This window comes from Ursus arctos, unplaced genomic scaffold (genome assembly GCF_023065955.2).
Source record: "Ursus arctos isolate Adak ecotype North America unplaced genomic scaffold, UrsArc2.0 scaffold_4, whole genome shotgun sequence".
NCBI classification, from domain to species: domain Eukaryota; kingdom Metazoa; phylum Chordata; class Mammalia; order Carnivora; family Ursidae; genus Ursus; species Ursus arctos.
The window spans coordinates 42,388,847-42,413,378 of record NW_026623056.1 but is presented as its reverse complement, the minus strand read 5'-3'; the positions used below and the strand labels follow the sequence as shown (position 1 = coordinate 42,413,378).

The 24,532-nt window shown below is 38.0% G+C and overlaps 1 protein-coding gene across 1 annotated transcript in view; it reads left to right on the top strand.

The window, feature by feature from the left end:
* The first annotated feature begins 1,208 nt into the window (after nt 1-1,208).
* Nucleotides 1,209-24,532, top strand: part of LOC113251071 (T-cell receptor-associated transmembrane adapter 1) — a 32,659-nt gene continuing 9,335 nt past the window's right edge. The window contains exons 1-3 of the mRNA XM_026492891.4: nt 1,209-1,428; nt 12,628-12,738; nt 19,546-19,582. Coding sequence (XP_026348676.1) covers nt 1,422-1,428; nt 12,628-12,738; nt 19,546-19,582 — 155 coding nt within the window. The 5' untranslated portion in view covers nt 1,209-1,421. The remainder of the gene's footprint in view (nt 1,429-12,627; nt 12,739-19,545; nt 19,583-24,532) is intronic.

Sequence of the window (24,532 nt, the reverse complement as noted above, 5' to 3'; positions counted from 1 at the left end):
GCACTGTATTTTGGCTACTAGGAAGTTGTTTTCTATAATGGAGCAAAGAGAAAGCAGAAGATTAACATTGTTTTATTTTTTTTGATCACTGTGAGACTATTTCTTGAGACCTACAGCGTGCCAGGCATTAGTGTAGACGCTGGGGTTTTCATGATGGATAAGATCATTACTCTGCCTGCCCCAAGAATCTTAGAGAAGTCAGCAAGAGGAGGATATCCTGCAAGGCATTTAATATTTTTATTCTGAGTCTGTGCATCAAAAGTCTCATTTTTAAGTTTTCCCTAAAGTTGAAGTTCTTCAAGTTTATGTGCATCCCCTTCTGTAGGAAGCCGGACTCAGGTTTGTCATTGCTCTATAACTAAAGAAAACTGGTGGAATCCGTAATCAAATATCCATCGGCACACAATACGCAGCAGATGTGTGTACACGAGCACGTCCAAACCGTATACACAGATACCGCCCAGATCTTTATCTGACTAATGCTAAAAATAAACTCTACCACTGACATATACATGAGTTTTTCACAGCAAGATCGAGAACACTTATATTTTAAAATAACCAGGGGCACTTGTGAAAAATGCAGATTCCTGGACTCTGCTCCAAATATTCGGATTCAGCAGGGCTCAGGAATATGCGTGTCAAACAGTGCCGCATAGCATTCTCAGGCACATGTTCCTAACATTTAGGAACCTCTGGTTACTGAGACACTGGAGTGTGCATTGAGCGCTGGAGCTCTTTGCCAAGTGGCCCTAGATTGGACAGACGGCCTCGCATTGGCTGCAGTGAAAGCTGCCGGGAAAGGAGGCAGCCACCGAGTCCCCCAAGGGGACCAGGTCAAGAAGACACCTGATACATAGCAGAGTTCCAAAAGCATCAATCCCCTTTCCTGCATTGTGCCGCAAGGAAAACACAACCAACAGCTGAGCATACCTGCGGGCTTCTCACTGTTTCCTCCCCAGCTTAATATATTTTAGTTTGTTTCCATGTGAACTTGCTTGTAAGGAGATCCTGGATTCTCTCCAGGGGGATGGGAGATCCCTCCTGGGCTAATTCATACTTTACTTTCGTTATTATTTTTAAATTAGATTCAGGTATTGGTAAAAATCCGAATACCAGAGTACAGAGGCTTGTGGGATTTTTCTTCTCACGTAACGCAAAAATGTAAGAGTGTACTGGTTTCAGATCAAAACTCTAGAAGCCTCCATCACCACATTTCCTGTTTGTAACTGAACAAAGTAGACACAAAAGATTTCAAGACACAGAAGAGAGAAAACTGAGGTACGGGTAACGACACGTTTTACTGGCACCCTGCTTCTAAAGTACCCGAGCAACTTTACTTAGAAAAAGAGAAGTTTGTGGGGGCAGTTTTAATCCGTATATTTGCCTTATGGCTACATAAGGATTTCTCTGACAGAGGAAGCATGTCAGGTAAGTGGCATTTTTAATTCTTTTGTTCTATTCCTATGCCTTAAAATTCACCAAATGATTTCCACATCTCCAACCAAAAAAAAAAAAAAACCAAAACAACAACAACAACAAAAAACCACTTAAGATTTAGGAAGTAAATTAGTTTACATACTATTTTAAAAATGTGAGATAACCTTTATTACGATTTAGAACATACTTGGAAATAATGAGTATAAGGTGATTGTTCTCTCTTAAAAGAAAAAAATGGGAAGTTTCATAAGATAAAGCTAGCTGTAGCTGTTTAGTAAGTGTTCACTGATAATGATGCCATTTACAGTATTGGTTATTTTTAAAGAGACTTTTCTTGATTTTGCGTATTCTTCTTTAGTGTAGTTATAAAGCAGGTTAGTAGTAACCACATTCTAATTCCTTTGAGTTTAGGAATTGTATGATATCCCAGATATTAATGCAATTGTCGATATCAGAGAGATGATTACTCTGCAAAGGCCAGTGAAAATTCGATCTCCGTGGCATGGATCACAAGGCTTGAATCCCCTCAATTAACCAAGTGTCTGTTCCACGTTGATGGTTCATTCCTCTTTTAATGTTTTATGTACGTTTTATTTCTTTAATAAACATCTTTTTGTTGTAAAAGAAAAGGCACATTCTATACAAAGTAGGAGGACTGATATATAAAAAGAAAAAAATTTAAATAGTTCCCATCACCCTAAAAAAACACAAGATATTATGTTGTATTTCCTTCCTACTTTTATTTCAATACATTCTACTTGGTTTGCTTTTCATACCTGAAATAATAATGAACATAAAATCCTATATCCAGATTTTTGCTAACATTAGAAAATAAGTATTTCCCTTTTTATGATAACTTCTGCCTAATCACTTTGGATGAATGTAGACAATGACATCCATTGGGTTATTTATAGTTTCCTTATTGTTGGACATTTATGTTGTATCCAGTGTATTATATTTCAAATGACAGAAAGATGAACATCTCTATACTTTTCCCATAGTAAGGGTTATTTTCTTAGGAAAAATTTCTAGAATTGGCATTACTAAGAGGTTATGCACACTATAAATCTCATTATTATCAAGTTGCTTTTCCAAGAGTAATGTCAGTGCACTCTCATCCTAGCGTGTTTCTCCTGAGCAGGCTGGTACCACCTAAAAAAATCTTTACCAATAAAAGTGCAATATGCTAGCCCATTGTTGATAATGCATTACTTTGATTATAATGAAGCCGCACATTGTTGCATGGGTTTTTAAACTGTTTATCATACAATTTGCACATTGTCTGATTCTATCTTTTGCTTATTGTGTTTATAGTACTTTTAATATCAACTTGTGTGAGATATTATATATAATTTCTGTGAATTTGTTTCCCAGTATTTTGTTTGTTGGATTTTAAGTGAATTGATTGGATTAACCACACAGGGAACATAAGCCTGACATATGATTTGCATACCTGTCTTTAATTTTTCCAGGTTCATAAATTAGCAAAGAACAAAAACAATGGTTCTAGTTTTGCTAGGGCCCTGCAAAAACTAGACATGGCAATATTATGAACAGTTGCCATGAGCTGGTGGTGTTGGGGAACTCCGGAAGGGTGGGAAGGCCAAAGGCAGTGAATAGACATTCAACTATTTCTGGGATTAATTAATTCTATTTTATGAGAGTTATGATAAAATTTCTTCCATACCATTTTGTAGTTTAGATGTTCCCTTGAGAGGTAATACAAGAGTTCCTCTAGTGTCAGTTGAGACCTTCTACAATGCCACAGGAGAGATAAAAATATCACGTTTGCCGTTAAAGACTCATAGATCTTAAAAGGAGGGGAAAAAACTTTAATGTGAGAGACAATAGTATTTTTTACATTTACACAGGTGAAGTTAAAAAGAAAATTAGTGTGAAAAAGCGAAATTATTCCTAGTTAAGTAAAGCAACATAAGAAAAGAAAAACCCAAGTCTTTCCTTTTCTCCTGCCTAAATGCCTTGCGCTCACTGCATCAGTAAATGGGCCAATATCATAATTCCTACCGTGTTTCTGCGTGCAATCAATATCAGCAGAATCAACTGGTGAGAACAACTCCTGTGAGCTACCGTTAATTTAGTTTACAGAGTGACCCGCAACCTAGTTACACATTGTTGTTTTCCAAAAAAAAAAAAAAAAAAAAAGAAAGGATTTTCATTGTCTTTACTGTTTTCTCTTCCCTTGAGCCTCAATCACCTTTCCGAGAACCATGAGTCCTTCCTTTAGAGATGAGGTAGGACTAATTTATGAATCATCTTTTAAACTTAGGTGTTCTTTAAATTAAAGATGGGTCAAAGACAATGTGTTTCATCATTTCATTTAGGTAATGTGGGCAGTGATTTTAAGGAAAGTCAATCCAGGAAAGATTGTCAACATCATTATTGGTCACAGTTCCAGGCATTTTGAATTTTATTTCATTCTCTCAGTTTTCCAGAACTAGAAAGAAGAGAGAAAAAACTTAACAGGCCTTCCTTCTTAAAACAATAAAGAAACACAGTAGTTAAAATTCTGTCGGATGAAGATTTCCCGCACACCCAGGACAGCCTAAGAGGATCTCGCCAAGGCGCTTCTCCAACAGAAAACAATAAGTGCATCTATAAAATGGAGTGGCAAACACAGATAAGGAAAGGCTCGGCAACGGCAGGGATTTGGGCAGCACCGAAGTGAAATCCCAGTAGGATTTCTCAAGTTGACCAATCCCAGTTAAAGTTTAATTATAAAAGTGACAAGTAGTCCAGTACTGGGGGAATTATAACATACTGTCTTAAAATCTCCCCCCACCTCCCTCCACATGTTTGTTCCCTTTAACAAATTCAGTTAAGTGTTGGTTAAGAGCAACTATGAGGTACTAGAAAGATGTCACACAGATGGGGATCTGAACTCCAGCTTTACAACTGGCTTAGTGAGGTTCAGTGAGACGCAAAGAGTCACACAGCTAGGAAGTGCCTGCACTCACTCTTCCTCTGCACTTTGAAGCAGACATTCCAGTGCCCCATACTGCTGCAGCCCCTCTCCCCATCACCGTCCTTCCCCAACATACACCATCCATTCAAATTATCCTCTGTTCATAACAGACCCTTATTTAAGGTTGGCAGATATCAAATTCTGCATTTAAAACAATATCTTATTTACTCAAAAGCCTGGGAGTGGATTTGAGAATTCCTTCCACCGCTTCTATCTATGACTCCAATGCCTTTTATTGGGTGATGGCGATGGATAGTGGTGGGGTGGGGGGCTGTGCGGATACTGACAACGTGCTACAAAGAGTCAACAAGAACGCACCTACTTCCACCAAGCTGTCACCACAGTAAGAAAAACTCTTCTGCATAGGATCCATGGGGATTGCTATATCAGAACTTTTTCTTTGAACTTTCTGGGGCGCCTAAAGTAGATATACATATTCATGGAAAGCAACAAGGAGATGGTCAGTGCTCCGACAGAATTTGCAAGCCAAGGAAGAGAAACCATCATGAAGAGTCATATGCTCTATACTATAAACTCATACAATTGTCTCGGTTACAGACTCCCTGAAGGAAAAAACAATTAAGGGATTATATGTATTGCTTTTCTATTGTTAGTTAAGCGAAGGCTTCTGTATGAATCAAACCCATCAGCAGAAAAACGATACATTTGCTTAGCTGGTTTCCCTCCAGAGCACATGCAAATGTGAATTCCAGATACAGTGCCTGCCAAGTACTGTTGGCATTAAAGGAGTCAGAGGTCTTAGAATTAAAGCTACTACGATTAGCCCCTGGCAGTTGAAAGCTAGACAGAAACTTAAATCATGGTTTTCCTAGCTGTCGTTGCCTCACTAATAACTTCTTGAGGCCTTTGGCTTTTTAACAGTGTGAAGAGCTAAATTCAAATTGTGTGGGAGTTTTTTTTAAATTGATAAAAGCTTTTTAAGCGAAAGTAATTACAATTATGGAATAATGATACTAAAGATTACATTAGTTGGGCAAGAACTTTTGAGCACTTTGTGCATCTAATAGCATAAGAAGAATTATCTATGCTGAATAGATACCCACATGGGTCTGGAGATACTCATACTGTATATGGGAAATAACTGGGTGAATGGAGGTGTGAAAGCGTGTGTGTGTGTGTGTGTGTGTGTGTGTACACTTACATAGATCTGTCATTCAAGTTGAAAATCTCTACCTTTTTGTTTTTCTCATCTGTGTAAGTTTTTTGTTTTTCAGAATGGGGGCATTAAAAATTAGGAAAGCTGAGGCACCCAGCTGGCTCGGTCGGTGCAGCATGTGACTCTTGATCTCAGGGTCGCGAGTTCAACCCCATGTTGGGTGTAGGGATTACTTAAAAATAAAATCTTTTTTAAAAAATTATGAAAGCTATCAAGAATGTCATGAAATACAAAGCTTCCCAATGAAAACCTTCCTGTTTAAAACTCGTATCACATTACACAAGGAAAAAATCTTGGAAAACAGAAGGAGGTCAGATGGGAGTTGGAGACTCCTGAAATCAGAGGAAAACCAGAGACCATGCTAAACCAACCCCACACTTTAGAATTTGGCCTGTGTTTTCAAAGGCCTCCAGTTGGTTATGTGAAACCAATTTATTGTTACAGTAAATGGCAAAACCGAGCCCTAGAAGAATGCACAGTGTGGTCTAAGTTCTTGCCTTACCGTTGTTAACATATTTCATGAAAATTACTAGGACTTTCCTTCAGGCCTTTATGTAAAATGTAGGCTCATGCCATTGATTTGGTTGTTTCCTTGTAGTTGAGAGCAAATTGTCTTCTTGTCCCAATTAATGGACTGATACAACTTTTTTAGTGCTCCTTTTAATTAAAAAGGATAAAGGGAAACTTCTAATTGAAATATAATTTGTGCAAATGATAGGATATTTTATAGCTAGAATCAGTGTAATTACAAAAATAAGATGAGGGGTTTTGCCTTGAAGTATGCCTTTTTATACAGTGCTCTATTTTATTTACCCAGGCCACAACTATTTATTGAATATATACTAAATACTAGATGCTATGAGAACTAGAAAGAAAAAAAACACTAAGTACGAAGTAAATTGTTACTTCTCTCAAGGATAAGTTCCATATATATATAAATTTATATATTTATATAAATTTATAAAGATATATATTTAAATATAAATTTATAAAAATATATATTTATATATAAATAAAATACCACCTCTTCTTTATCCATTCATCACTTGATGGAAATTTAGGCTCTTTCCATAATTTGGCTATTGTTGACGATGCTGTTATAAACATCGGGGTACATGTACCCTTTGAATTACTATTTTTGTATCTTCTGGGTAAATACCTAGTAGTGCAATTGCTGGTAGCTCTATTTTCAACTTTTTGAGGAACCTCCATACTATTTTCCAGAGTGGCTGTACCAGCTTGCATTCCTACCAACAGTGTAAAAGGGTTCCCTTTTCTCCACATCCTTGCCAACATCTGTTGTTTCCTGTGTTGTTAATTTTAGTTCTTCTGACAGGTGTGAGCTGATATCTCACTGTGGTTTGATTTGTATTTCCCTGATGATGAGTGATGTTGAGCATCTTTTCATGTGTCTGTTGGCCATCTGTATGTCTTCTTTGGGAAAATTAGATTCAACTACTTCTAATGTAAGATTACAAGTCACCCAATTTGGCCAAAGGTAAATCATTAATACATTTATCAAATGCTTCATTGGAAACAAAGCAACTTTCTGGCCAACTCTATAAAATATTAGCTGTAATATGCGTTCTTGAGTAAGCTATACTGTATTATACCATATTATGGTGATATAATTACTAGGCTGAAAAAAATAATGGATATTTGCTAAAACAATAATTTTAAGTAGCTACACATTATCCATTCTTTCTCTAACAATAACCAAAAAGAACAATTATTTCATGAGGCCACTCTTGATTTATGATAACCATGTTATCAGCATATAGGAAAACCCTTATTTTTCTCTTCTCATAGTAGGAGAGTACACATTTAATAAGTAAAAATAAAGACATTGGTCTTTAAGGTAAAAACTGAAGAGAGTGACAGCACATCCCACTTCATGTCTCTGAAAGTTATCGTGGATATAATGACTCTTACATCATTAACATCCCAGGTTTACGCAGGTGTAGATTTCCTAGGGTTGCATCTGACTCATACAGCTTACCTCAACTTGTAGTATTTTCTAAATTCCTCTTGCCAAAGATTTCACTGACCCTAACCAAACTCTCCAAAGACTGATTTTTAAACAAGAAAATAAAATTTTATATTTATAGTGGTGGACACCCCATAAATTTAATCAGATGATTAGCTGTTAGCACCAACTTCCTTGTATCAAGTTTCCTGGAAAAAAATGTAATAATCTGTAGGTTCTTCGGTATAGATTCAGGGCAGGAAGAATTAGGATGTTGTCAATGAGCACTTACACCAAGATTACGTGGCCTCATGTGCTACTCCCTTTCTCACAGGGATCTCTTCCCTAGCTGCTGAGGTAGGTCCTTTTTCAATAGTACGAGAGACAAATGTAATAGAATCTTCATCTTGTCTTTCCAAGGTTGTGGGTGTGTTTAGACCTCATAGGTGCTCAGAACCTTTCTATTGGCCCCAGTCATTACATTACCTACCTTCATTCCACTCATCTTCTACGTAGTTGACACATGTTTAATGAGAACCTACTTTGTACTGAATAGTTTGCAGAAATAAAAATAGGAGTCTTACTAGTAGTAAGATAAGAATAAGAATAACAATAGTTTCCAGTTATATATTGAATAAGTCATTGGACTAAAAGGTACAACATAGAAAATACAGTCAATGGTATTGTAAAAGTGTTGTATGGGGACAGAAGGTAGCTACACTTCAGGTGAGCATAGCATAACACGTAGAAATGTTGTACATCTGAAACTAAAGTGACATTGTGTGTCAGCCATGCTCAAATAAAAAATTTTTAGAAGAAGAAGAACAGCTAACTTTTATTGAACATCTTATGAGTGAGGAATACTCTTCTATAAATCTCAATTCCCACAAAAACAGGTACAACGAGGAAACTGAGGCATGAAGACCAAGATGAATATGACCTTTTTTCTGTCCTTTGAGAAGTTCACAGTCAAGTAGATTTTTTTTTAAAAGATTTTATTTATTTATTTGACAGAGATAGAGACAGCCAGCGAGAGAGGGAACACAAGCAGGGGGAGTGGGAGAGGAAGAAGCAGGCTCATAGCAGAGGAGCCTGATGTGGGGCTCGATCCCAGAACGCCGGGATCACGCCCTGAGCCGAAGGCAGACGCTTAACCGCTGTGCCACCCAGGCGCCCCGAGAGAGATTTTTATACATAAATGATTACCTCAACAAATATTACTTCAATATGTGTTGAAATGTAGAGAGACATAAAAGATATCACTTGGTGGGGGATAGGCAGCACAGAGTGAATGCCTCAAAGAAAAAGTAGTCTTGAAGGATGACTAGGAATCTGTCAAAGAGCTAAAGGGGAAGGCATTTCAGGCAAAGGGGAAAATATACAGAGACATAAGGACATGAAATGGTAAGTATGGTATCTGTTGCGAATCTTAAGTGCTTCAGAATGATTGGAGCACGGTATAATATTGGGCAGGCATAGCAGATAAGTCCTAAAAGATAGGAAACCTAAGGTAACATTTTGTGGAAATGGTTCATGGTAAGAAAAGAAAAGTGCGGTGTTCTCTATGCTTAGGGCAGAGATAGGAGCAAGCACCTTCCCACAACACAGGTTCCAGAGAAAAGACGAAGGAACAACTTCCTCCAAAAATCACAAAGGAGGGGACTGTATGAGACAGTGTGTGGAAAGATAGTAGCTACCAGGAATGGCGGCTGATGAACCAGAAGAGCCATAAACATACAGTCAGGGCCAATTGAAATAATAGGAACCGAGGCTAGACCGACCTGAAAAGGGTCTGCTTAATATTGTGTTTTAAAACCTGAGCCATCATTATATCAAAATCCTTTCAGATGTGTATATCCTTTGATCTAGCAAATGAATTTTTATGTGAAAAAAATTCCGGTTGGATATACAGTTTTAGCTACAGATACTCATCACAACATTGCTTATATAACTAAAAATCACAAGCAACTTCAAGGTCTAACAATAAGGGATTGTTTAAATTATGGAAAATTCGTTCCATGGAATATAGGGCAGCTAAACGAAATGAAAGCATATTTTATTTATAGGAAAAGAAACACACTATAAGTTATTAGAGTGAAAGTAGATAAGAGTATAGTCAGTATAATTGAATCTTGTGTTTTTGTCCATAACAATTTCTACACAGAGAAAAATAACTGGAAGTATATGAACCAAGGTGTTCACGGCGATTGTCTCTTGATCAGAAGATTATGGTTGATTCTTTGCTGTTTTTGCTAGTCTGAGCTTACTAATTGTTTTTAATATTGAACATGGATGATATATAAAGCAAGTCTGGACTCTGTGTAGCGACTAAAGTTCATTTATTTGTCACCAAATACTGTGACTGTAGAGCGTGAGTGATTAGAGTCTACTCGACAGACTGAATATCCCGAACTGATAATTGTCATCTATCTCGGTAGAAAATAAAGTACGAGCCCTCAAATTGCCTTAAGATGTGGAAGAACCTAGAACTGCATCTAGACTGTGGGTCCATAAGTGACAAATACAAGAAGAAGAAAAGAAGTCTTTAATAACAGAATTCATGGATTTAACCATTAGTTTGATCATTGAAAGCATAAATTAACACCTTCATATTGCGATAGCAGAGCGGGAAACTGAGACCCACCCGGCAAGTGAGACAACTTGCTGGCCCCATTTGTTCACAATTATAGTTACGTTAACCACCTGAAAGGACTATTATCAATGGGAAATGGGAAACAAGCTCTCTTTGAGAGCATGCCTTAAAAATTCCCTTCGATCCAGCAATTGCATTCCCAGGAGCCTCTTTCTACAGATAAGCCCACATATGCACAAAATGCCTGTCCAATAAAAGTTCGTTGCATTATTGTTTGTAAGAGAAAACGTTTTAAAAAATCAGAATGTCCATCTTAGACAAATGGGTAGATGAATTATACTACAGAGACATTGTTTAATGCCATGCAGCCGCTAAAAATAACATAATAACATGGTAAAAATTCCCTAGACACACTGGTTAGTTTTTTTTAAAAGGCTAATTAGTATAATATTAGTGACCCATTTATGCTCTAATAGAGAATCTTACATGTTATTCTAGGATTTGCTAGGATTTTTGATATTGCTAGGATTTTTAAAATGTATACTCGTCAGGCACTTGTGTTTTTTTCATAAACATAAAAATCAAAGGAATAATTCTAGGAATATAGGCAGTACCATGCAATACCTAGAATTTCTGGTATATTTTAAGTATTTAATGATTACTATGTTGTAGAATCCTCATAAATATTTATGGGATTATGTTCATGATGAAAAAATAAGACTCTTCTAAACCTTTGTGTTTTTAACCAAATTAATTGGTAGGTCTATTGGAGAATTAAAGACTATTCAATTCTTCGCAATTTCCTTTTACATCATGAAACATAAAAATTCCCTTAAAAGAAAATAAAACCACACATTTCACTACCATTATCAGTTAACTTTCCCATTTATTAACTAATTCTTTAAAAATCTTTATAAACCAAGTGTATTATGTCTGGCCCTGCAGAGCAGAAGGCAGAAATGGTCCTATTCTCTGTGGAGTATACGGTATTTTGAACACCTAAATAACACGCTATGAAATTAAAGAGGAGGTAGCTGATATTAGTAGACAGATTCATTGGTGTTTAAAGAGCCACGGACTAGTTCAAACAAAAGCAAAGTATATGTAAATAAGCAATATGCAAATTATATGCATATATGTAGATGTCTATATCACAAATGCATATATATTCTATATAATCATCTATATACCTAACTATGTTGAAAGTAAATGGTGCCAAGAAAGGAAGGAAGGAAGGAAGGAAGGGAGGGAGGGAGTAAGGAAGGGAGGGAGGGAGGGAGGGAGGAAGGAAAGAAAGAGAGAGAGAGGAAGGAAGGGAGGAAGGAAGGAAAGAAAGAAAGAAAGGAACAAACAAACAGACCTCCTCTGATACACAGGACCGCTGAGGGCAATTCAACAACCACACTCTGATGTCAGTAAGTACTCAAAACAAACAAACAAACAAACAACACAACAATTCAAACGTCACATGTGAGATATAGAAAATAAGTAAAAGAGGGCAGCACAAAGGACACTTTGGTCTAAGGATTCTTTATTTGCTGGTTTAAAGACAGGATAGGGAACAAGGCGAATTTCCCTCCTGTTAAGGGTTTGCCTGTTCTGTTTATTTATCTAACATTATGCTGTTTAGATTTCTTTGAAAGGGCCGAGCACGGTGTCTGATTCGGGGCAGTCCTACGGGAGCTGAGACTGGGAAGGAACATAAGCTCTGTGCTGCTGCTGTCACATGGCACTTCTGCTTGTCGTTACACAGCTGCGTCCCTAACTAGACAGTGCCTTGAGGGCCAAGATACATAAAATCAGGGTAATTATCTTAGAAATCACTCGTATGCATGTAAAGATTGCCATAAATAATCAGGGGCAACTGATAGGCAGTATCCCACAAAACCCTCTATGGCTCAGGAATGAAAAAAGAATCTCTTCACAAGGGCAAAGAGAAGCATAATCGACTCTCCAGCATCCACTCATGGGTCTCTAAGCAGTATGAGAAAAATACCTTGTGGCCAGTCTTGACAAAACTAGGTTATGATGATGCCAGAATTACTGTTTTACTACTGGGATTTACAGAAAGGGATAGGTGGTTTTCCATAACTGAAGAGAAGAAAGGGGGAAAGTATGGCAAATTATGATTCTGGATAATTTGGATGTTCTTGATTTCAAACCAAAGTTTTTATAATTAGTCACCAGTTGTCAAATTTTAGCAGCTAGACTAAAAATGTCTTTCATTTCATCAACACTGAGAATGTGGGACGCTTGCTTCCTTCTGTCTACGCTGAATGCAGGGACTTCCCACCAATACCCACCTGAATTCTGTAAGGAGCCTTTGTCCGTCAACGGTAATGAATTTCCTGGCAGAGGATTTGTTCTTCATTATGAATAAAGACTATGGTTTTCATGGTGGGAATACTCAATTCAAAACAAATTGGTAAGCAGCTATTATATTATAGGTATGTCTGTTTTTTCCCCCCCAGGAAACTCGGAATGCCAGTTTTATGTCTGGATAATTGTAGCCTTTCTGGGGTTGGCTCTGGTTGTATCACTGATCTTCAATATTTCCCACTATGTGGAAAAGCTGCGACAAGGTAAGACATTTTGAGAAGTCCCAGCTTGAATGGAGACAAGTCACTGGAAAACCTACAGAAGAAATGTCATTTCATGAAACGTCATGCAATAGGATATTTTTATCTGTAGGAAATCTATTTGATACTTTTTTTTCATCCTTAGGATTCTCTTAATTTAAAAATGCAATCAATTAGAATATAAACAGACTCCCAATCTCGGCTTTCTCGCCGCCTTAACATATAGAGCAGGAAGGAATTGTGCCGGTGGAATGTAGTTTTCCTCCAACTCAACAGCTCACGAAATTGTAGCCTATTCTGCAGCAGCCGTAAAGGTTCTCACTAATACCTGATGGGAAGAGTGGAGACTAACTCCTCGAGCTCCCACTCAAGCCTACTCAAAGCCCTCAGCATCGGTGAGAGCCGCTAAAGTACAGTTAGCTGGACTGGGATCAGAAGAGAACTAGAAAAGCAGCAGGCTGGCCCACAGGCTTATTATGTAACACTCCTGGCCTCAGCTTTTCCTTTCAATAAACTGGTCCACAGTTTTAACCATGTGGCTTTCACCCTCCTGGACATGATTGAAATAGTGCAACGCCCAGCAACTGGCACAATCTTTGCACACTACTGGCATAAACACAAGTGTGTTGGGTGGGTGGATGGATGGCTATGAAAGTCCAGCTATTTCTGGAGGCAGGACATTTCAGTGGTAATAATAAACAGAAAAGAAATTTTCAATGTATTTTAACAGTTGAAAAGAAATAAAACAAAGTTAATAAAATTGCATTAGACACGTGACCAAGAAAAACTGCATGAAGCTAACTTAGAACAATGGTCAGGTTCTGGGGAGAGTCCTTGATCCTCTTAGGAGTATCTTCTTCAGTGTTAATAACACAAATACAAAATATGAGGATGGTGTTACTGTCATGCCTCTCAAAAAAGAGGAGAGGCACTAGAAAGTGAGGTGGCATAGCTGAGGTCACATGTCTACTCAACAGCAAAGTCAAGGGTAAGGGCCCTAATTCTCTGTCCAAAATGGTTTCCACTAGCACGTGCTGCTTTTACATTGTTGACCAAATGTCCTTGGCCAGAAACCCAACATTCTTTTGGATCTCTATTATATCATCTGTAAGCCTGAAATGCCAGGCAGGCAATGCTTTTTCATTAGCAATGATTTCAGTAATTCTTTTTTAAATCAAATGTTTTTTGAAACAAATTTCATAAGTCAGATGCATGAATGACCCATCATCTAGCATCTTTGAAAAGGGCTTCCATCATAGAAAAAAATGAGCTAAGAGTTGCACTTTTCTTTATATAATAGATTAAAATGACTATATTTTAATTTCTCCATTAAGATATTTTATGAATGCAGGGGGCGCCTGGGTGGCACAGCGGTTAAGTGTCTGCCTTCGGCTCAGGGCGTGATCCCGGTGTTATGGGATCGAGCCCCACATCAGGCTCCTCCGCTATGAGCCTGCTTCTTCCTCTCCCACTCCCTCTGCTTGTGTTCCCTTTCTCGCTGGCTATCTCTATCTCTGTCGAATAAATAAATAAAATCTTTTTTAAAAAAAGATATTTTATGAATGCAGATAATATTGTCACTTGTATTAGGAAAAGGTGAATTGAGGGACGCTTGGGTGGCTTAGTTGGTTAAAGGTCTGCCTTCGGCTCAAGTCATGATCCCAGGATCCTGGGATTGAGCCCCACATCGAGCTCCCTGCTCCAGGGGCGCCTGCTTCCCCCTCTCCCCCCCACCCACTCCTGCCCTCTCTCTCTCTCTCAAACAAATAAATAAATAAAATCCTTAAAAAAAGAAAAAAGAAAAAGGTGAATTGAGAGCTATAGAGTTGAAACAACTTAAGACGGAAGCCAGGACAAGAATAACCATGTGGACCAGTACTTCACTCTGCTGATCCCAGTGGCAGTTCTCAGAGATCTACATGGGGCCAGGGAACAAGTGTCCTTTTCAGTTCTCATTTTTGGTAGTTTGTACATTGGAATTTATTTATCCATATTCATACCATTTGCCACCATATCAACTCCTTTTGGAAGTTGCTTTCTTATAATGGTTAGTTGACCACTACTAAAAGACACCAGACAAACTTTTTAAGAAAGAAAAGAAGGAAGAAAGGAAGGAAGGAAGGGAAAGAGAAAGGCTTTTTCTTAAAAAAAAAAAAAAAGAAAGAAAGAAAGAAAGAAAGAAAGAAAGAAAGAAAGAAAGAAAAAAAACCCAACAGATTTTTTTTTTTCCATTTCAATTGTACAAACCCTAACTGCCCCAGGCATGCCATAAATTACTTTGTCTAAAAGCAGTATGGTGGGAAATAACATTTTTTAAATAACAGGAAAGAGTAAATTACATTCATTGTTGTATTTTTAAAAATCAATTTCAGTTCTCTCAATTTGTTTTTAACATCATGGTTTTTGAAGTCAACCTGTCATGAATTAGAACCCTGCTTTCAGTATTTACCTGGGAGATCTCTTGTACAAGAAACGTAACTTCTCATAGTTTCAGTTGCCTTGTCTACAAAATGTGGAAAATACCATCCAGACCAAGGGTCCTTGTGAGAATTCCATAGATCCCTCAGCACAGTGCTGGGGACTGAGGTCAGTCTTGCACAGGACTCAGCCCACATCACCACTCTTGGTGGCTGTGGTGCTTCCTTCCCTCTTTCCAAAGTATGTGTGAAGGGCTTGCTATGACCACATCTTATCCCATTTGATTTTAGTGTCGGGTATTTCCGGGAACGTTAGCTCCTCTGGCTCCTCACGGCTCCCAGCATCACTGTATTCTCTAGGTCCTCTCCAGCTGCCATGTCACTTCCTGCCCATCGCTATATCGCTTAACATGTCTATGCAATAACCTCAGCTTCAGCAATCACTGCTGTGACTATTTAAGTCATATACGGGTGCATTTTCTAGTGTTTTCCGTAGGCTTTCAGAGGATCGGTTCTAACCATCAGCCTACTGCAAATTATATTTGAGCCATAACATGCCCTCCATACGTGGAGCACGCAACCCTGGGTCTTGCCCTTTATTAGCATGCAGACCTCAGATTAGCCTTGCAGCAGTGCTCGCTGTTGCCAGAATGCCCTTCGTTCTCATCCCACCTCCCCATTTTCTCTCTGCAACCCTCTCCCAACCGCCCCGGCTTCTCCGGACGTCTTTCCCCCGCATCAGTAATAACCGCCCCCCTTGCTAGTCCACATGAGCAAATACAGCACTGTCTGCTTTCTCACGCAGAGGCTACAGGTGGCTCTGGGATTAGCTCTGCAAGCGGACTTCTGTCCGGTCCTGCTAAGGGCTCCTCCCGGCTTTGTTTCTCCTAGACAGACCAGAGGAGATTCAACTATATTAGCCAGCTTTTCTGCCACTCAGTCTGTGAACACAATGTCCCCGTATCTGGCCTCATGGAACTTTTTATTTTTTGCATCTTTGTGCTATTCTTTGTGGCTAAGAAACTTGCAAGCTCTGACTCCACCTGTGGCGAACAGTTGGTGAGTAAGTTGTGCTGGTGTATTAAGTAGCGTTCAAAAGAAAATCTCCATCCCAGCAACAATACAGTATCTCCACATTCAATCAGATAGACACGATAAGCCTCTCCTTGATGTTTTCCGTAGCCGTGCTAGGTAAAAGCTTTGTAATGGAGTTCTCCCTTCCCCCTAAAATAAACCTTACATTTTTAGGTGAGTCTTTGTCTGTTCTTTAGGAGGATTATACTTATTTCTTTTTCTGCTAGGAAGGTATTAGTTTTGTCCTCCTTTAAATCCCCAAAATTTTCTTTATCCAACCTTTCTTCTCTCTTTTGAGAAGATGGATAAATACATGTATGGTTTCCTTATACATCAAAGTCTTATCAGTATCTCTCCTACTCACTAGAAAATTATGGCACATTTTTCACATTTTCACATTAAGAATGTATCAAAAAATGTTATTATGGAGTTTGAGCCATGTGCTGTTGTTTCTTGTTGTTATGCATTGCGCATGGAAGAGTGAACACTATAAAGGAGGAAACATCAAAGCAAATGTTTGCTTACATGCTCTCAACCATGAACCTGACCGCAAGTTGTCTGTATCTGAATCACAGAGAGGATTGTGAAAACCTGCCCAGCTCTTCTCACACAGAATCTTGCAAATGTAACTGCTTCATAGCAACATAAAAACTGCTTTGTGTTTTACTAAAGATCGTTGAGATGATAAAGTAGCTTCTAAATCATGCCGTTTATTTTTAAATAAACTTATAAGCCTTTATGACAGAGCCAACTCTTTTCAGGAGCCGGAGCTTGCTGACCTTTCTCCTCAGCCTCAACCTCTAAACTTTTGATTACCACTCCTCTATTTAAAGAAATCATATGCTATCACACTTCTTACTGTAAGAAGGAACTTACTAAAACCACACGAGTACAGATCGTCCAGCTTCAGATCAGACATTTAAATTCTAAGAGGAGTGCAGAAGGTGGTGACCTTGAACGTTTTAAGGACCCTTTCAGGGTGCTGCTTCAATATGATTGGTCTTGATGTATAATGTCCTTTTCCCAATACTTATTTTCTTCCTCACACTGTTTTAGTTTCTTTTCCTTCCATGTAAGTTTCACATCATTATATCGTATCCTTCATATAGTTGCTTCTGCATCCTCCCCCCTTCCCCACTGCAAAGCTTTTGGGTCCAAACCTTGTTTTGCTTCTCTCTACTGATAACACATCGAACAACATTTTCTTTCCATAAAGCTATCCTTTTACACACACATTAGTGTACCTTCCAGACACCAACACTCACACTCCAAGCACTTCTACCTGGAAAATCCACATTATCTTTTAAAAATATTAGTCTGTGTGTGGAAACATTGGACCCCATGCCTATTTTTTCTTATTCTCTATAAGTAATGTCATTATTTTTGTTTTCGAATTCTTTGTTTATTTTTTATCTTTTCTTTTAACAATCCTCTTGCCAGAAGTGAGATTTGGTCATTTCACTACAAATCAAGCTTTACTTATAAATCTTGTAAGTAGCATTTTAATTATATCAGCTTGTTTTCAGCTAATCCATTTAATGAAGAGACTCAATTCCAATCAGCACAATTCAGCTGTGACTGACAATATGATTGGATTTAGAATGTATAATATTGAAAATCAACTTTGTCATTTTCTAAAATGTTTTTAACAAAAATTATTTCATTTATCTTCCACATCTACTCATATGCTATAGGCATTATTATCTCTACTTTATGGATAAAGTGAGAATCAGAGTTTTAAAGTGATTTGCATATTGTCACATGGCAAATGCATTGGAGAGCTGCTACCCAAATCCAAAGTCTTCTGATTTCTCACCGTGAATTTCTTCCATAATACATCAGGCGACCGTTTGACTAAATTCTTGTAAATGTATTTTAATTCTTCTGATAACACTGACATGTGACATGTCCATTTCGTCCTCCAACATGATGATTTTAATAATTTGTTCCAACAATGTTTCTCTAACAGTTAGTGATGTTTCTGGAGAATACTTCGACTTTGTCACATATAAATCTAACTAAAAAGAATCTTTCTAGTTGTTTGGTGACTTATTCAGTCATATGAAATATTTTTGCTAGTTCTTTACCGACATGGTATTTTTTATATGTGAAAACTGAAAGATCGTCGTTTGGTTACTATTTTCTCTATGTTACTGCCAGAGACTTAGATAAATATGGGCTTCATTTTTTATAGAAATAGCTTTTGCAAGATTTTGCTACTCAACACCACGTTGACTAATACACAAGATTTAATCAAAAGAGAATAAATATCATAGTATACACATCCATTCAATTCACTAAGAAAATTTATTGATGAACAGATAACACAGACTTCTTCATAATATGGATCTTAGTTATTAAAACTGTGCTCTAAATTTCCCCTATCTTCTCTCATTAATTCATTATGAATCTATTACTTTTCACTAAAAAAATTCTTAAAACTATTTTTTCAAGTTTGAATACATATATTTAATTTGAAGCAAGAATACTTTCTTTTATTTGCCTTTAAATCACCATCTTCGAGGTTCAACAGTGGCTTACTTTCTGAGACTTGGTACAGAATTTTCTCATGGTTTTACGATCCTACATCAGATCTCCAGTGAATATTGTTACTGCAGACCAGTATACTGTTCCTTTTAAAAGCCAATCTGTGCTTTATTTTTAGACTGTGTTCCCTACTTTTCCCAGATCTCTTCTCCTAGAATCCCCACCTCTCCTTACTTCTATTTGCCCCATGTAGATGAAACAGAGTCACAACAAACTTCCTGAACATAATTTTGATGTTGTTGTTCACATGACAACAGTGTTCATAGACACTTCAAAAATAGGTAATTAAGTCTTCGAGGATTTGTTTTGTTTTGTGCTTTGTTTTCATTCATTCGTTTGTTTGGGTAAGGAAGAAAAGCTTATTCAAATCAGCAAGAGCAACCAGGGAAATCTGACAGAAGGAAGCAGAAGTGTTTGATGAAACGTGAACACAGAAGGGACAGCAAGCCCACCCATGACGGACTGCCCCACAGCAAAGGCACCAGCAGAGGTCCCCACGTTCATAGCTTGGTGTTTCCCGTCCATAAAACGCCCACACATCCGGGCCCCACATCACTTCCAAGCTGCACTTGTATTTCCTTCTCAAATTACCAAGAGAGAATATATGATTGGCCCAAATCAGAGAAGATCTTTATGACTGGTGGTCGTGGCCAAGTGTCTTGATTTATGATATTAACTGACACTGAGGCTAAGCTCCCCTCACAACATTCTCTAGAAGGTTTAAATGTATGTCAACATTTCTTTTAATTTGTCTATTTTTAATATCTTTCAGATAACATGTACAGGTACTCTGAAGACTACATTCCCAGGTATGTAGAAAATAAGTTATGTATTATAACTCCCAAGTAATAAAGGGGCATAACAAATGCTATATTTCTTATAGGTTTGGCTCAGGGATGTCACATTTGGGTAAAAATAAAACGAAAAGTCATTTTTAGTTACTTTTACTCCTCCGTGAAGATCAAAAGCTATAATATTATCTTCCCTCGTTACTTACTCATCCTGAGTCAATAAGAGAGCTGGTTAAGGGACAAAATGAGACACTAACCAGGTATCTACAGAATTCTTGTCAATTTCAGATGGATATACCCTAGATTATGGTTCAGATCAGATTGTAAGAATGCAGTCTAATTATATATGGAATTGTGGGGCCCTTAAGAAACCAAGGTGGAAAAGAAATCTGGCAATACCTAATAAAATTTAAGATATATAGACATACTTAGATAAGGATGCTTTGTGGTGTGCTGCTTTTAAGAGCAATGTCAATCAATGGGGAAATGTGATAAATCAACCCTAAAATAATATATGGTTACAGATATAATGTATTCTCGTTGATACCTGTTGACCTAATTGCAGAGAAATTTGTATGATTTTTTTTTAACAAAGGAGTTTTATAGCATATATCATAGCAAAGAATTTTCATTTTCTTGTGTGGTATATTCTGAGCCAAATGTGTTATTAGATTGGAGATTTCTCCTTTAGGATAAAAAAATCTAAATATAGAGCATTTCCTAGAGGACTCTTCAAGACCTTTCTGAAATGGTAGACTGAAAGGCAGAAAGGTCTTTCACAAACACAGAGCTTTCTCACTGGGTAGGATAAGATTATAAGCTTTCTGTTAGCTTCTAAAAGGTCTTTTTAAAATTTTTCTCCATGTGGAAATAACTCTGACAAATTCAGGATGTAGGCTGCAGGCACATTCATACAAAGAAGAAAATCTTTATTTTTATGATTTACCATTGGATTCTATAACAGAAGATAAATTTCAATGCATTATCTCATATCAAGAGAGATTTGCTGATTTGGTTACAACACACAACGTGACAAAGAAAATCCTATATGGATTTTCCATGTGGAAGTTAATCTCTTGGACAATTGATTTGATACTTGTCATTTGAAAGGCAATTAAGATGCCATGTGATAGAAAGTCCAGTGATTTGATCATTGTGCTAAAGACTGGGTTGGTACTCTTAGATTGGGATGTTAAGAGTCAGAAGGGAAAACTGATAAAATACCCATCTTATAGTAAGCAGGCTCTTACCTATAGGGCCAGTGTGAAAAAGAGGTTGGTTCTTTTATAACATTCATTCATTCATTCAATAAATATTCATTCAACAAATAGGAGTTGTGCTAGACAAGAGATGCAAAGATGGAAAAATGCAGATTGTCCCTCGTGGATCTAGTAATCTGTTATCTATTGAAATAAATCTCAAGTCAGGCATAATTTGACTATACAAGGCAGATTTTATCTATACCAAGTGGCTGGCATGTTAATTATGTATGTACTTCACAGCTTGTCTATTTCTGATTACGTAGCTTGGGAGCCCAAATCACCTTTGTAGGAAGGGCATGGAGCTCCAGGAAAAAAACAAGCCAGGGTGAAACTATTTCCAACCATTAAAACTTCAACATTTAAACAGCTATAAAGTGGAAATAAAGGCTATCTTTCTTAGGCAGAAATAAAATTAGGGATGCCCCTCAGTTCTTAGATGGTTTGAGGTTAGGGCTCCCCATTGAACGCTCACTCTGCCCCTACTCAACATCGGTTTAGGCGGGAAGCCATGCTTCTCGGATCTGATCTTCCTGCTTCCCCAAATCCCTGCTTTCCTGCACTGTAGGTCCAAAATGTGATCACTTTAAGGACAATGTAGCACCGCTGTGTAACAGAAAGTCTGGTACACACTTCCTGGTATTTACCCCGGGCCACTTTACTTTTCCTTTAAAACATAATTCTAGGGGCATCCGGGTGGCTCAGTTGGTTAAGCATCTGTCTTCTGCTCAGGTCATGATCCCAGGGTCCGGGATCGAACCCCATGATAGGCTCTCTGCTCAGCGGCGAGTCTGCTACTCCCTCTCTCTCTGCCCCTGCTTGTGCTCTCTCTCTGTGTCAAATAAATAAAATCTTTTTAAAAAATTCTTTACAACATAATTCTACACAATTCTGGTTTTTTTATCTGTGTTAGGGGGATAATACGGTGGGCATATCATGGATTTGAGATCTAGAGAAGTCTGGGTCTTAACCAAACTCTTATAATCGCTAGGCTTGTAGTCTCAGCAAAATGGGCACTGGTGACTTCAGCTGCATCAGCTGGACAATACAGAGTGTAATGGGCACTTCCCTACGAAGCATAGTGGGTTAAAAATAAGATACTGCTTTATAGGGTGAAAATTAAGGTCTAAGAAAATTCCTGCGCATTTGCCATGTATTTATCCTCTCATTTGGGAAATCAGTTCAGGTGTACAACTACTTTAAAAGACAAAACAAAACAAAACAAAAAACCAACTACTTTAAATGTATCGTGACTCCTCAGATTCAGAGTCTCTCTCAAAAACCTTAGGACAGATTCTCAGCAGCTTTCGCGTGCTCTGCTCTTGATGGCACTGAAAGGTGCTTTTATGACAGAACATGTCTCATCCCAGCCATTGTCCTACCTTAAGATGATTTTTGGATTTCTGGAGCCCTGCAAGCTCCTTTCACTTCCCTCTTTACTAAATACACTAACCTAGTGCCCTGGACCAGACTTTTGGTCTCAGCTGTCCTCCTCGCCTGAGAAAATTTATGACAAGAGAACTTTTTAAGATTTTATTTATTTATTTATTTATTTATTTATTTAATTTGAGAGAGAATGAGCACAAGCAGGAGGAAGGGCAGAGGGAGAGGAAGAAACAGACTCCCCCCTGAGCAGGGAGCCCACGCGGGGCTCCATCCTAGAACTGTGGGATGATGACCTGAGCTGAAGGCAGACGCTTAACCGACTGAGCCACTCAGGCATCCCCAACAAGAGAACTTCTGGGTAGCCTTCCTAGACCTCTGAGCCTTCCAAGTGGATGTGCGGATGAAGTCCTCACTGTGATCACTGCCATGCTTGTAACCAAAATAGCTCCAAGTTTTCCAGGCTTCTGTTTATTTGTTTTAATGTACAAATAAGCCAAGTTCCGCCCCTGTGTGACTGCAAAAAAGTCCAGTCCCTTCTTAAGCATTTCTTCTTAAGAATCCTTGAGAAGTATGGATAGGTTCCAAAAACCTTATTCTCAATTGTCTTTGTGTCACCCCCAGCTCTGTGTCTCTGCTTTCAGTGTCTTTGCCTGTAATTTTAGAATTCTTCATGCTGGCAGATCTTTCCAGTCTCCTTTCCCCAAAACTTTGGCAAAAGACCCTTCTTTGTAAGTATTCCAAAGCATTGGCAATATAAGTGCCTTGTGTTTAATGGACTTTACAAAGAAATGGATATACTAGAAGAAAACTGGAACACTGATCAAGAGAATAAAATTTAGTATGAAGCAGTATTCGGTATCATTGCTCTGAGATCCCCCTCCCAGGGAACACCAGTGGATTCACTTCTTAATCTCCAACCACACAAAGCCAGTGCTGAGGTCCCCAAGACCAGGGGTCTATATTTGGTCCTTGCACCCCAAGTTCAAGATACCCACACCCATGGCATTGTCCCTACCAAAGAAAGCAAAAATTCAGTGAGCATGTACTCAGAAACACATCCCTCCAGCAACCTTCCATTTTCTCTCCTGCATCATTGCTTTTTCTGCTCCTTTTGCATTATTCTCATCAATATATAATAAAATTGTTTCAGAAAGAAAGAAAGAAAAAGTCTTCTTGATACTAGATCGCCTACAGCTACCTCTACTTTGCTCTGTATCCTTTGTAGCAAAACATGAACGTTCCATCTACATTCTGTCCATATTTGCTTGCTTCTCCTCTTCTCTTTTTCTTCTTGAACCTACTCTATTCAATTTTCTGCCTTCAATAATCTGCCAGTTCAGCTCTTGTCAAGGTCACCGATGAAATCCACATGTCCAAATCCTAGTGTCTTTGTACGCAGTCCATCTATAGCATGTGACACATTGACACTCTCTCCTTCTTGAAACACTTATTTCTCCAGGCTCTGGGTCCTCTCCTCTATCATTTCCCTCCTCACCATTGACTCCTTGTCCTTTGCTGACTCCTGAACCTTTGACATCAGAGTGCTCAGGGCTCATCTAATGAACCTCTTCTCTAACTATACTCATTCCAGAAAGTAGTTTTATCTTTTCTTATGGCTTTAAATAACATTTATACACCAGTGGAGCCCAAGCATATATATACCTGCCAATTTAAAGAAAAACCTATTAAGCAAATCAAGGTAACACCAAAACCAATTTCTAACAGACCTCTAAGCTTGCTTTTTCCTCAATCTGACAACTTTCCAGCCCCTTAAAATAGTTTTATTCAGTTTTACAGAAATATCTTTAATTTTTCCTTGAATATTAGAACACTACATTTATATTATAGAATTTCAGAGTTGAAAAGAACAATAGTGACTAAATAGTTCAATAAACTTGTTTTATAAATAAGGAAATTGAAACTCAGAGAATTGATGTCCAAAGTCACTCAGATAGAAGTAATGTTTTTTAAAAATTGAATTTACTTATTTAATCTACTTAGATAATGAAGTCTTTAAGCATTTTTCTAAAAGGACTTCACAATAAAATAACGATGAAATTAAAACTTCTAAAGAAAAGGGGGAGTAAACAGAAGTAGGAATGAACCATGAGAGACCGTGGACTCTGGGAAACAAACTGAGGGCTTCAGAGGGGAGGGGGGTGGGGGAGGGACTGTCTCGATGATGGGTATTAAGGAGGGCACGTATTGCATGGAGCACTGGGTGTTATACTCAAACAATGAATCATGGAACACTACATCAAAAACTAATGATGTACTGTATGGTGACCAACATAAGATAGTAAAAATTTTAAATTAAAAAAAT